Source organism: Tursiops truncatus, chromosome 2 (assembly GCF_011762595.2).
Source record: "Tursiops truncatus isolate mTurTru1 chromosome 2, mTurTru1.mat.Y, whole genome shotgun sequence".
Classification (NCBI taxonomy): domain Eukaryota; kingdom Metazoa; phylum Chordata; class Mammalia; order Artiodactyla; family Delphinidae; genus Tursiops; species Tursiops truncatus.
The window spans coordinates 75,309,608-75,322,716 of record NC_047035.1 but is presented as its reverse complement, the minus strand read 5'-3'; the positions used below and the strand labels follow the sequence as shown (position 1 = coordinate 75,322,716).

The 13,109-nt window shown below is 41.4% G+C and overlaps 1 protein-coding gene and 1 long non-coding RNA gene across 3 annotated transcripts in view; one reads left to right on the top strand and one right to left on the bottom strand.

The window, feature by feature from the left end:
* Positions 1–513: 513 nt before the first annotated feature.
* Positions 514–10,311, bottom strand: METTL3 (methyltransferase 3, N6-adenosine-methyltransferase complex catalytic subunit). Its single transcript, XM_004320477.4, has 11 exons — positions 10,082–10,311; positions 5,378–5,595; positions 4,878–5,282; positions 3,775–3,950; positions 2,961–3,177; positions 2,544–2,731; positions 2,132–2,170; positions 1,842–1,950; positions 1,656–1,721; positions 1,371–1,483; positions 514–739 (listed from the first exon to the last, which is right to left on the bottom strand). Exons 1-11 carry the CDS (start codon positions 10,179–10,181, stop codon positions 628–630), a joined length of 1,743 nt encoding a protein of 580 aa, XP_004320525.1. The 5' UTR covers positions 10,182–10,311; the 3' UTR covers positions 514–627.
* Positions 10,253–13,109, top strand: part of LOC109549990 (uncharacterized) — a 68,245-nt gene continuing 65,388 nt past the window's right edge. For both annotated transcript variants that reach the window (XR_012329415.1, XR_012329414.1), the window contains exons 1-2: positions 10,253–10,393; positions 12,620–12,727. This is a non-coding gene — a long non-coding RNA (uncharacterized lncRNA). The remainder of the gene's footprint in view (positions 10,394–12,619; positions 12,728–13,109) is intronic.

Here is a 13,109-nt window from a genome sequence, read left to right as displayed (position 1 = left end):
AAAGAAGTTGTGTTCACTTGTGTTTGATGAAGTATCTTTTGAAAGATCGGCCAGAGGTGTTTTCACTTATATAATATATAGGCTAATTCTCTGCATACTCTAGGCACTTATTTAAATTTAATGTAAGATGTGCTTATTTCACTTTTCTTGGAAATAAACGAATAATAGACTAGCAAAGCCACATAGTTGTAACAGAATAAGCAACATTTCGAGCATGATAGCCCTAGTGATGATAATCTTAAATGAAACTCAAATCTTACCTTAAGAAATGTTGTCCCAGAGAACCCCCTTCTTGATTACCATGTTTACTAGCACTAATTGCTAATCACTTTGATCCTATACAGTATAATCAATATTTTAATGTTTTTCAAGCATTCATTTAGTTTGAACCCTTATAGCAAACCCATGAGGTAGGTAATATTCCCAGTCTACATATAAGTAATCATACTGAGAGATGAGTTACACAAGATCACACACTGTTAAGTGGCAGAGCCAGAACTTGACCTCGAAATCCCAACTACAATACAAAGTTTTATTTAAATAAGGAAAATAACTATTGTACAAATATTACTCTTCAGGTGCAGCCTGCAGAGCCATGGCTACGGATGCTTAGGTTTAGAAGTACTTCTATAGATTCTTAGGTTTAGAGATGATACCATCTGGATACCTTTGCTTGAACCGGGCAACCACATCTGGGTCTAGTAGGTGGATCCCATCCAGTTGGTTTCCAAGGGTGATCCTGAAGCATGGGGAAAGATGGGGCAAACCAAAAATCCTGGAATTTAAAGGCTTAATACTGTTAAAAGATACGTACTTTTTATTAAGACTGCCTATCATCTCATTGAATATTCGTGCCAATTCTTTTAAAAAGATCTTACTATTAGTATAGTATATGGTAGTATGGCTGGTTAGAAATTGGGCACAGATTCTGGTGTTAAAAAAGGCTGGATCTGTACTAATTAAGGGTTAATAACTTATGTTTAACCAGGCCTACTTCACAAAGTTGCTGCTGCCAGTGAGTATCCTTTGGATTAGTGAAATGCTAGCAGCACGTCTTTTAAAGCTCTACTAACAGAATGAAAAATTAAAATTGTTGACAGATTACACAGATTCTCAGTAACCACCAGGGGGCAGATTCAGTACATCCCATAGAATAACAAAGATCTTTAGGTTGTAACAGTGGAGACCTTAAGAGCAGTGGTTTAAATCTTAAAACCTGTTGGGTTCCCAATGAATGTAGTTGGTTGCTTAAGAATCCTCTGAGGCCCATTTATAGACTAGTGGAATGTGAGGTGAAGCTCTACTAACTTCTGTCCTTGACCATAAACAGTTTTGCCCTTGGGGGCTAGCATGTTCTCTGGTCACCTTACCAGTTCGGTTGCACATTGTGTGGTCGTCCAAATAACTCAATCTTGCGAGTGCCAGGGGACAGTCTTTCAATCATGCCATAGATTTCATCCGGTTTATGACTAGTGGAACGAACCTAGGAAATAAAAGCTCTAGCTACTTTTAAGTTACCCAAGATTGAAATTCTAGCCCTTTCCATTTATGTTTATGATCCCAATGAGAAAACCTGGGATAAGAATATACCTGACTAGAGTAACTGATAGCAGTTTTAAAATGTGCATCTTTGGATGCCTGGGCAAAGTACATACCTCAGCTACGATCACATCACAATCCAGACCCTGGTTGAAGCCTTGGGGATTTCCTTTGACACCAACCTGCTCACCAGAGAACAGATTACCTTATGAAACCCCAGCATTTGAACTGTTTCTCAATAAGCAATCAAACAATTCCTATTTTTTGCTCCACCTATTGAATTGGGCCCCACTGCTGCTCACCAAGCAGTGTTCCTTCCCATGGTTCAACCAATGACCTGTGCGGCCTGTCCGAATGATGCGTTGCAGTTGATTTGTCTTCACCCAGATAATTTCATCTACCCGTTCGTAACTGTGGGGTATAAGAAAAAGAATTGGAGCTTTAATCAGGCTTTCACAGTTTAGGGGTGGTGCCATCTGTTCTACAGAGGCAAGGAATCACAGAATACGCTGAAAGAAAGGAACACATATCAACTACAGTAATTATGTACTTATTTCCCTCAAAAGAAAGCAACACAATGATCGTTACTTACCCCCAGAGGTTCAGACATTCTCTGCCCAACTCCATGGCCCTAGAAAGAAATAAAGGTTAAACAGCTATTTCCATGCCCATATTTCTTCTCCCTTCAAGATACATGTGTTGTCTTCAGTAGACATTCAGTGAACATGCGAGACACCATTAGGGCAACAGAATGGATCTAAGAATGAAAAAATAAAACTTAGTATCTATTCTCAATGACCTTACCTTTCACAAGTAACAAACGTAGTTTCATAGACTTCATGTGTCATTTGTGTTATAAACAGGCATTAGATCTCAGTAGGTAAAAAAGGCTGACTCACTTATATATTTAATAGCAGGGCTAGGAAAACCCAGGATTTTATCCCCACCCAGTACTCACTCTATACTATATCTGCCCATACCTACATATCTTTGAACTGCATTACCTGCCTGTGACCCAGAGGAAGAGAAAGCCATCATCCTGCAGTACTGGTATGTTGAGCCTGCGCATCTCATCATCTGTCAGGGTCCCATAGGGCAGCTCCATGTGAATATCCCAGGGTGGGTCAGCCATCACAACTGCAAACTTGCCCAAGATACTGACGTCCAGGTAGCGGATATCACAACAGATCCACTGCATGAGGTGGTATTTGGTCATCTTCCCTTCCTTTACTCTTAGATTCATGGTCCCAGTCCCTCTTTTTACATTTGATTTTCCTATTCCCTTAGATGCGTATCTATCCCACTCCATTCCCAATCAGCAGGGCGGATTGGTGATTTATGCCCTGCTTTCCTACATGTATGGCTACCCTACTAAGATAAAGGTCCTTAAGTTGAGGTAAGTTTTCTGAGCAGATAGGTACCTGAGGTGGGAAGAGTCGATCTGCATTGGAGTCACCTCCAACGCTCTGTGTAAGGGCAAGCTCCTGGCTTGGTGTATGGTCTTTGCTTCCAGGAGCTTCAGAATCCATGCAAGCATCAATTTCATAGTGAACATATTTGCAGGTATCCATGTGGAAACATGTGTTAAGGAAAGAGCAGTCACCTAATGACTCATCAGTGTGTTTATTGATGATCCGTCTGGGGAAATAAAAAGGGAGAATTGGAATCAAGATGGTGTTCCAGTTAGATGCCGCAGTTCGAGGTCCAAATTGTTGCAAAATTTCTAGTCTTTCACTATCATTAGAGCTGCCTCCACAAGTTTTCAAATAAGGAAGGCAGGTGACATTAAAATCTGTAATTTACACTAAAGAAGAGTTTTAATTCTTCTCTGAGCAAAGAGTTAACTTCCTTATGACAGGAAGGAAGGGCTTGCTAGTTAGAGCAGAATAAAGCACCTACCTAACAGCCCAGATTCCTGTTTCTCCTAAGATCATCCTTCTTCCAGAGAACTTTAACTTTCACTGGGGCTCGGAGACAGAGATGTCTTGCTATTGCAAGAACAGAGGGGCATTTTTTTCTTTAAATCTCACGTCGTTTTGGGAGTGCAGCCTGTATTCCCTCCCATAGAACACTACTTCTGAAAGTTTACCTTCAGAGTCTGGAAGTCTTAGACAAATCATATTAAAACCACTTAATAACAGGATTAAAGACAGAAACCCAATAACCGGAAGAAATGTGCTTAAAAAGAATGACTGCTTCTAGGAGACCCATCCAACCCTCTCCCTCCCAAAAGACCTGAAGTGCAGCTTGCGACAGGGCCGGTCAGCATCACTGGCTTTCATGCACTCCTCCTTGGTTCCATAGTCACAGAACTCTTGCACTTGAGCCCGACCTCGTGAGCGAAACTTTTCAACTATGGATTGTTCCTTGGCTGTTGTAGTATTCAGTAGCTCTAGGATCTCCTGACTAACCTGTGACAGAAGAAACCTTGGTCTTAAAAGGGTCTGTAGATAAAATTAGCCCTTAAACCACCTCTGCAAATTCTACTTGACATCAATGTCCTATGAGGGGTCAATAGACTAAGTTAATACGGGAAAATTGGAGCCCTAGGAGAAGAGATGTGTCATGGGTTTAGTCCTTCCTCACAAATGTGCATTTGGGATGAAATTAAAATATAAGAAGACTGGTTCCTACTGCTAAGCATTAAGCTAAACTCCCCTCCCCAGGAAAGCATTCCTTCCAACCAAAACCACTTACATTTATTAGGTACTGAACCAAGGCACAGTGCTAAGCACTTTAGTGTTTAGCTCAGAGCCTATGCAACAATCCTATAAGCAGGGGGTGGGGGAGCGGTAGGAAATGGATAACTATTGTGGGTCCAATATTTAATAGACTCAGAAACCACTACAATGCCATTCCACATTGTACAATCAATTTCCATAATTATTGGTCCATATGACTATCTTCCAGTATTCGTCCCCTCTATTACTATATTTGGATTCCTCTTCTCAAGATCTGATGATTCTTCCAAACAGATACAATGAAAAAGATTCTCTAAATCCGAGTTTCCCAACATTGGTGCATTGTTTACATTCTGGGCCAAATAACTCTTTGTCGTGTGGAGGTTGCCCTGCTAAGACTGTAGGATGCTTTGCAGCATCCCTGGCCTCTACCCACTAGATGCCTGTAGTGCTCCCGTGCTGTGACAAACCAAACATGTCTCCAGACATTGCCAAATGTCCTCTGGGGGTTGCGAGGGGGGTAAAATCATCCTCAGTTGAGAACCACTGCTCTAAACCCTGAATTCTAAGAACTGCTCTTCGCCCTCGGGGTAAATTCCTCTCAACCAAAGCTAAAATTCAAAGTACATGTGTGAAAGCATTTCCATCTACCCCTACCTTCTTGCTCTGTTGTTCCTTAGTAGATTGTTGGTTAAGAAGGCTCTCTATCTCCAGATCAACATCTGAGGCAGCATGTTTCCTTGATTTCTTGGTTGGCTCCTTGGCTACTTCTGATGCTGAAGAGGCCAAACCAGAGGCCAAAGAGCTAGCAAAGGCAGCTACTGTGGTCGAGTCCTGTTCTGCACGCCGCTTCTGCCCTGTGATAGTCCCTGCTACCTCCCCAGAGCCCTTTTTTTCTGCCACAGCCCCCATCATGGCAGACAGCTTGGAATGATCAGCGTAGGTCACAAGAGTGGGATGTGCATCATCTTGTAGGAGACCTCGCTTTACTTCAATCAACTCCTGAGCTGCAAACTTCTGTAGGAGGCTTTCCACCCCATCTTGAGTGGCAGGGGCATCTGGCTAAGGAAGGAGGGTGGGGGGAAAGCATTAAGACACTGACCATGAACTGAAGAAAAACAGTGGTAGTTCCCAACCTTGTCTTATCTGGTCATTACCGTGGAGATGGCAAGACGGATGGACACAGCATCAGTGGGCAAAGTTAGCGCCAGATCAGAGAGGTGGTGTAGCAACTTCTTCTCTAATTCAGGGTCTGTAGCTAGTTCAGGAACTGCTGAAGCCGTGCTGGGCTTAGGGCCACCAGAAGTGGGTGCAGTAGGCACTGGGCTGTCACTACGGAAGGTTGGAGACAGTGCTGCCTCTGGATTCCGAAGATCTAGGAGTGAAGAGAAATGAAAATGAAAAAGGACAACCATTGTCAATGTATACATTCCTCAGGAGTCAAGTTCTCCAGCATTCACAACACACAGTTCTTTCATTTCATGAAGAAAATTCTCTGACCAGATTTAGCACTAGATACCCCTTATTAAATCACACTCAAGCATTCACTGCTTTGCCAAGATAATCCTGGATTTTCTGGGAACCACTTACCTTTTCTCTGTTGGGTGAGAGGTCTTTTCCTAATTCCTTTCCTTGCTGTGCTTCAAGGAAATAAATTAGCAGCTTGGTAGATTTAAATGTCCATACCACCTCCCTTTAGTCACTCTAAAATGACAGCTGATATAATCAACCTGTAAGCCAGGAATATTTTCAACAACCTACACTGTGATCAAATCTTTTTGAAGAATTGAATTTGAATGAATTAAGGCCACTGGACATCAGAGGGTATAAAAAATGACAGGAGGGATTCCCTGGTGGTGCAGTGGTTGAGAGTCCACCTGCCGATGCAGGGGACACGGGTTCGTGCCCCGGTCCAGGCTAGGCCCGTGAGCCACGGCGGCTGAGCCTGCGCGTCCAGAGCCTGTGCTCCACAACGGGAGAGGCCACAACAGTGAGAGGCCCGCGTACCGCCAAAAAAAAAAAAAAAAAAAAAAAAAAGACAGCGTTGGGGGTTAGAATGATGCGACCTTTAAAGTGAAACACAAAAATTTTATAAAACTGCTGAAGCCCTGGTCACCAATGATATTTCTTGACTATATTTTTATCACTTACTCTAGTACTTCACAAGCTGGGTAGCCAACATAACCTTGAGAAGAGTTAAGAAACTCAAATCGGGACAAAATATTACCTTTGGGAGAGCCTAATATCTGTGATTATTTAGTTAAAATACAGATGAAATATTAAACATTCAGAACCTGTATTGGAATTCCGTTAAATACTATATAAGTGGGCCACTAGTTTACATTTAGAGATATTCTGGTTACTTAGAAATTTCCGCTCTAATGGAACTAACTTTAGTAAAATTTAACTCAGAAGTCTAAGGAAAATGAAGCTGAAGTATACCAAACACCTTGGGGGAACAGTTACATTTTAGGAAAATAAGTTATACTCTACATGGAAAACAGACTCCACAATTCCATACTAGCTAGAAATGTTAAATAATTGCAGAACTTTCTTTACCTTGCTTATGTATGATTCTTTTATGTTCTGCTGGATCTCAGACTAGAACTTTTTTTAAAAAAAAACATAATCCTATTTATTTATTTATTTGGCTGCGTTGGGTCTTCGTTGTGGCACGCGGGATCTTTGTCGTGGCACACAAATACCCTAACAGACATCATCTCACTGAGGAAAAGCACTGATTTTGCTCCAATGTTAATGTCAATAAGTTGAAAATGTACTTTTTATAATTAACCTGATACTACCAAGAATATAATATAAACATTTCTTCTTCTTACAGAGTTTTCACTTTCTCTGGTAACTAAATTTATATGTTCTTTGAGTCATGTGTAATTTTTCTTAAAGCAAGCAAGAAGTCTATGAAAAGAACCACTTTAAACATACATTTTCAATCCCTGGAACTGGATACAGACATTTTTTTTTTCCTCTTTGGTTATCTGACTGATCACTTGTTTTAATACAGTTCTTTTAAAAAACAGCCTGTGATTCTGGTTATGAATCCTTGTGTTAGTAACACCTCCTAGGAGTATTCTTTTCATGACATTCAGGACACTGAAAATACCTTTTTAAAATAATACCTTTTTCAGGTTATTGGGAGGAGGAAGCTCACGTTTAATATTTTGGAAAAAATCTAACAGCTGATTAATGCAACTGTTATTTATAGATGGGCTTTAGCCACTCTGTGAATTCCATGAAGTCACTACAAATTTGGGAGAAAGACTCCAACGTTTTATCATTCTTAAAATGGGTCACTGGCAGAAAATCATTAGGAATCCTTGAGCTCCAACTCCTTCAGAAAGTATTTGTTCAGTTATTAATTCAGTATATTTACTGAGTGCTTCCATTATGCTGGTAACTATGCTGACACTCTGCTTCTAATCTAATGAAAAATTTAATGTGTTGGGCTCAGCAAAGGAATACTTAATACTTGAGTTCATTCTTTGGTTAAGAGCTCCATTGAAGATAAACAAAATACTAGCTTGAAGACATAAAAATATGGCTGCTCTACTAACTTGCTGATCCCTAAAACATGTCAACATCTATATTCACATCTTCAATCCCATTGATGAAATATATTGAGCAATTCACATATTTACTAATGTGCTAAGCCTGGCCAAGTTTATTTTGTTTCAGTTAAAATTAAGTAAATATTTATTGGAAGTGATAATCCTCACTTCAAAAATCTGTACTTTACTCTATGGAAAACAGTACGGTGGTTCCTAAGAAAACTGAAAATAGAATTACCATATGATCCAGCAACTCCACTTCTGTTATATATCCAAAAAAGCTGAAAACAGCATCTTGAAGAGATATCTGCACAGCCATATTCACAGCAGCATTATTCACAATAGCCAAAAAGGTGGAAGCAAGTATCCACCAGTGGATAAATGGATAAACAAAATGTGGTACACACATACAATGGAATATTATTCAGCTTTAAAAAGGAAGGAAATTCTGACACTTGCTACAACATGGAGGAACCTTGAGGACATGCTAAGGGAAATCAGCCAGTCACAAAAAGACAAATACTTTATGATTCCATTTACATGAGGTATCTAGAGTAGTCAAACTCACAGAAACAAAATAGAACGGTGGTTGCCAGGGCCCGGGAGGAGGGGAGAATTGGGAATTATTGTTTAATGGGTACAGTTTCAGTTTTGCAAGACAAAAAACTTCTAGAGATTGGTTGCCCAATAGTGTGAATATATATACATCACACTATCAACTATACATTTTAAAATGGTTAAGATGGTAAATTTTATGTTACGTGTATTTTGCCACACTTTTTTAAAAAGTTGTACTTTAAAAATGCCCAGCTAACAAAGGTCTCCCAATGATTCTTGGTTCATAGTATTCTGCATTCATTAATGACACGAATACATTTTAGTTTACTCAATATCCTTGTCTTTTAACATTAACCTCAGAAGTAAACAAGTATCAGATTTCAGTAATGCTATAAAAATCTAGATGTGGTAAGAAAATTTTTATTTTCTGTGAGAAAAGAACTGACTGAAGGAAAAAAACTTTGCATATGGCGCAATGTTTGGTTAATACCAAAGTGTGGTTAATACCATGGAGAAGTGAAGTGGAATTTCTATTAATTAATCCATGATAATATGACTTGCACTTCTTCCCCTACTTACCCTGCCTTCTTACCTTCCCTTTAATTGTCTAAGTCCTACATAGCCATAGAGACCAAATTCCAAGTGCCAACTCTTCCCTGATGCCTTCACTGGCTAAACCGACTCTTGTTACTTCTACCTTCACTGTACTCATTGTGGAATCGATTCATTTGGCATTTTACATATGTCATATTGTATTTCTGACTCTTCCTTTATCCCCAACTAAATTTTAAACTCCTTGAGGGCAGGAACACTGTCTTTTGTCTAACTGGACTCATGTACGCTGTAGACACTCGATAGATGTTCATTGATTATGGTATAAGAGTCCTGCCAGAGCATCTTCTAGTTCCAAGGGCCAGACTACAAGTGCATGGACCTTATATTTCAACACAAGATTTACAGACGGACTCGAGTATACTGATATACAGTGCAACAAGCTACACACAAGAGCGGTACGGATTCATTACCCTTGTAGATCTTTGATTTGCCTTAGATAATTCAGGGCTTGTGCTGGGGATGTGGTATGAGTAGCACTTAACCTTTTGAGGTTCCTTCAAGTTTTAAGACTGTGACACAGGAGAAAACGGGAGGAGAGAAAACGTTTAAAAACAAATGTTTTCAGATTCCTGCTCAGTGTGTAAACGTCTAAGACAATGCCAGTTCCTCTACTCGTTTAGCAACACCGAGGGCTAACTCTGCGAGGGCCATTGAGCTGGGCACTGTGGATATAAAGGTTCCGTACTTGCTCTCACAGCGCCCCGAATCTCAAAAGACATGACCACTAAAAAGCAATTGCTATAACCGAGAAAAGAACAAAGCGCCACGGGAGTAACTAAAAAAAGGGACTTGCTGTTTCGAGGGATCGGGGGCTGAAAGGCCTAGCAAGTGAGACGCTCTCACGGACTCAAGAGGAGTCAACCTGACGCGGGGAGGCGGAGGCTTCCGGCCGGGGAAAGCGGAACCGGCGGAACCAGGGCCCAGGCTGGGAAGAAGCCGCGACTACTTGTAGGAGGGTGAAGCGTCTGTGCTGCTGAGGTGGGGGGAGAAGAGTACCAATGTATGAAGCCTTAAAGAAACGGCAGTTTGGGGAAAGGCACCAACTCGGGAGCTGTGTTTTTCTCCAGGGTTCCCTCCAGCCCTCCCCGGCTAAGGCTCGGCCCCAACAGTCCCGCGCCTCACCCAAGTGCCCCGAGTCCTGCTTCCGCCTCCGCTGCAGCCTCTCCCGCAGAGAATCCAGCTGCTTTTTGTGGGCCTGGATAGAGCTCCACGTGTCCGACATTTCGGTCTCGCAGCCCAGACACGTCCCGAACCAAGGGCGACTGCCTTCCACCTCTCAGCCCTAGTTCCAAGAATTATCCAACTCTCATGCGGACACCCGAAGCCTAACCGGAAAGAGATCCCGGGAGACGCACCGGACGGAAAGTCATTTCCGGTTTTGCTCTCCCTTTGAAGCTGAAACGAGAGCCACCTTAAGTGTTGGCGGAATGGCGGGTATGTTTTTTATGGGAGTTCTTTCACGCTTCCGGGTGAGGTGAGGCTGTGGTTGCCATGTTGGTGCCTGGCAGAGCTGCCATGTTGCTTATAGCCGCGCATGCGGCCATGTTGAATATTAGGAAATGAGTTCGAGTCGTACTAAGACAGCGCACGCGGGGCAGCGTATGTAGTCTAGAGTTTGGAAATGAAGGATCACTAATTTCTTTTGGCAGTTTGGTACTTACATACCTTTGCCACTGAAGGTGTAGCTTCATGTTCCCGTGCACTTGTTTACAAAAATATAGCCATTACGCATGCATATTTGAGGGAGGAGAACTGATGGAGCAGAGATACTATAATGAGTCTACAAATACATATTCTCACTCTTCTTGCTTATACCAAATCTACAAGTATCATGTGTAATACATTAAAATAGAGTCCTCAGGGAATTCCTTGGTGGTCCAGTGGTTAGGACTGCGCTTTCATTGCCAACGGAACCGGTTCAATCTGCGGTCGGGGAAATAAGATCCCAAGCTGCTCGGAATGCATGCATGCATGCATAAATACATACATACATACATACATACATACATACATACATACTCAGAAGGAGGCACTAGGGGGCTCCTGAGGTTCTGGTTGAGCTGTGTTTCTTATTCTGAGAGCTGGTTGTATGAATACGTTGTTTGTGAAAATTAACTGAGCCAAACATTTTGGTATGTGCACTTCTCTGTGTAGTAAACTTAAAAATTTCGTTTTTTTAATGAGGTTCTCTGAATGGAAGCATTTGAGAACCACTGATTTATCAAGCCTACGGAACGCCAAACACTGCCAGAAAGAACAGCTTAAGAAGGCACGGCCCCTGCTTTCAGAGCTTCTGGTATGGTAAAGGAGCTATGACCCAGTTTATTGATACTGAACCATCTTTACAGACTAAGGCAGCACCGAGCATAGACTTAAAAAACAAACGTGATTGTAAAGAAGGGAGGACTCCAAGCCCAGATGACACTTTGGCAAGGAGGTGACATCAAAGTTCAGGCTTGGAGTGACAGCTAGTACTTCAGTAGGTGAAGCTATAGGAAAGAATTCCAGGCTAAGAACATGATAAAAGCAAAGGTCTAGACTAGATGTACAAAAGCATGATGCGTGCCGTGCTGACCCAGATTAATTTTGCTAGAACACAGAGAATTATTTTTGGGAATTTGGGAGAATATTTGTTTCCATATTTGAGGCCAAATTGCAAAAGGTACATGTTACCTGAGTAACGAGCTTGCAATTTATTCAGCATACAACAGGGTACATTTTAAGTTTTGTGAATAGGGAATATTTTAGGGACTCTGGTGTTCTGGTTGAATTGAGATGGGGAGAAAAGTTTAGAGATAGGGAAAATAATTAGTAGCCTATTGTAACTGTTTGATGATAGGACCTTTAAGTCAGAAGCTATCTATGTATAGTAATGGAAAGGAAGGGGTGAATATGAAGGGAGACTACTGAGAAGAAAGATGTATGTGTTTTGGAATGTGGCAGTTTCATTAATTTATTCAGAAAATATTTGAGTGACTACTATGTGCTAGGTACTGTGGAGATTTAGTAGTGATCAAAATATCCATTTCCATATCATTTTCTGAATTTAAATTTACCTAGTAGATAATTTACATTGTCTTTTTTTATTTATTTTACTTTAATTTTATTTTTGGCTGCATTGGGTCTTTTGTTGCTGTGCGCAGTCTTTCTCTAGTTGAGGCGAGCGGGGTCTACTCTTCGTTGCAGTGCACAGGCTTCTTATTGCGGTGGCTTACCTTGTTGCAGAGCACAGGCACGTGGGCTTCAGTGGTTATGGCACACGGACTCAGTAGTTGTGGCACACGGGCTCAGTAGTTGTGGCTCGCAGGCTTAGCTGCTCTGCAGCATGTGGGATCTTCCCGGACCAGGGCTCGAACCCGTGTCCTCTGCATTGGCAGGCAGATTCTTAACCACTGAGCCACCAGGGAGGCCGCCCTACATTGTCTTTTGAGATGTGTACCTTTATATATGAGCACTGAGATAGAGGACACAGAAATGAATATGGGCTCATATGAGCATATCTGGACATTTAATTCTCAGGATTATACTTAATTAGAAGGAAAAAATTCCATCTTGCTCAGCTGAAATACTCTTGGCAAAGTTGGCTGATGTGAGATCATAAAAGACTACTTCCAAGGGCCTGCTCTACCTAAGGTTTTTTTTTTTTTTTTTTTTTGGCAGCAACCTGCGGCACATGGAACTTACCTGACCAGGGATTGAACCCACATCCCTTGCAGTGGAAGGCAGAGTCTAAACCACCAGACTGCCAAGGAAGACCCTACTTAACAGGTTTTGCTTCCTTTAATAACCTGGGTCTAACAACTACCCTCAAGAGAGTTGACAAGGGATGCTTTGCGCTTTCATTTGGGATATATTCTGTGTGGCCCTATGTTTAGACACATGTATTATTACTGAAGTAAGATAATCCCATTATTGCTCTATTAGAGAACTGTTAGAGTTAACTGTTCACAAATCTGAATCCCTCACTTGCTGTAAGATCACTATTTCTTTCAAGGTCCTTAACACATAGAAATGAAATACATAGAAATTATATAGCAGTAAAATTAAATAGTCTTGGGAGAGAAAGACAGTACTGGATATAGCTTTGTAGAAGATGAAGGGGGTTGATTCATCTTAAAGACAGATTTCCACAGGTCAACCCTTAAATTCA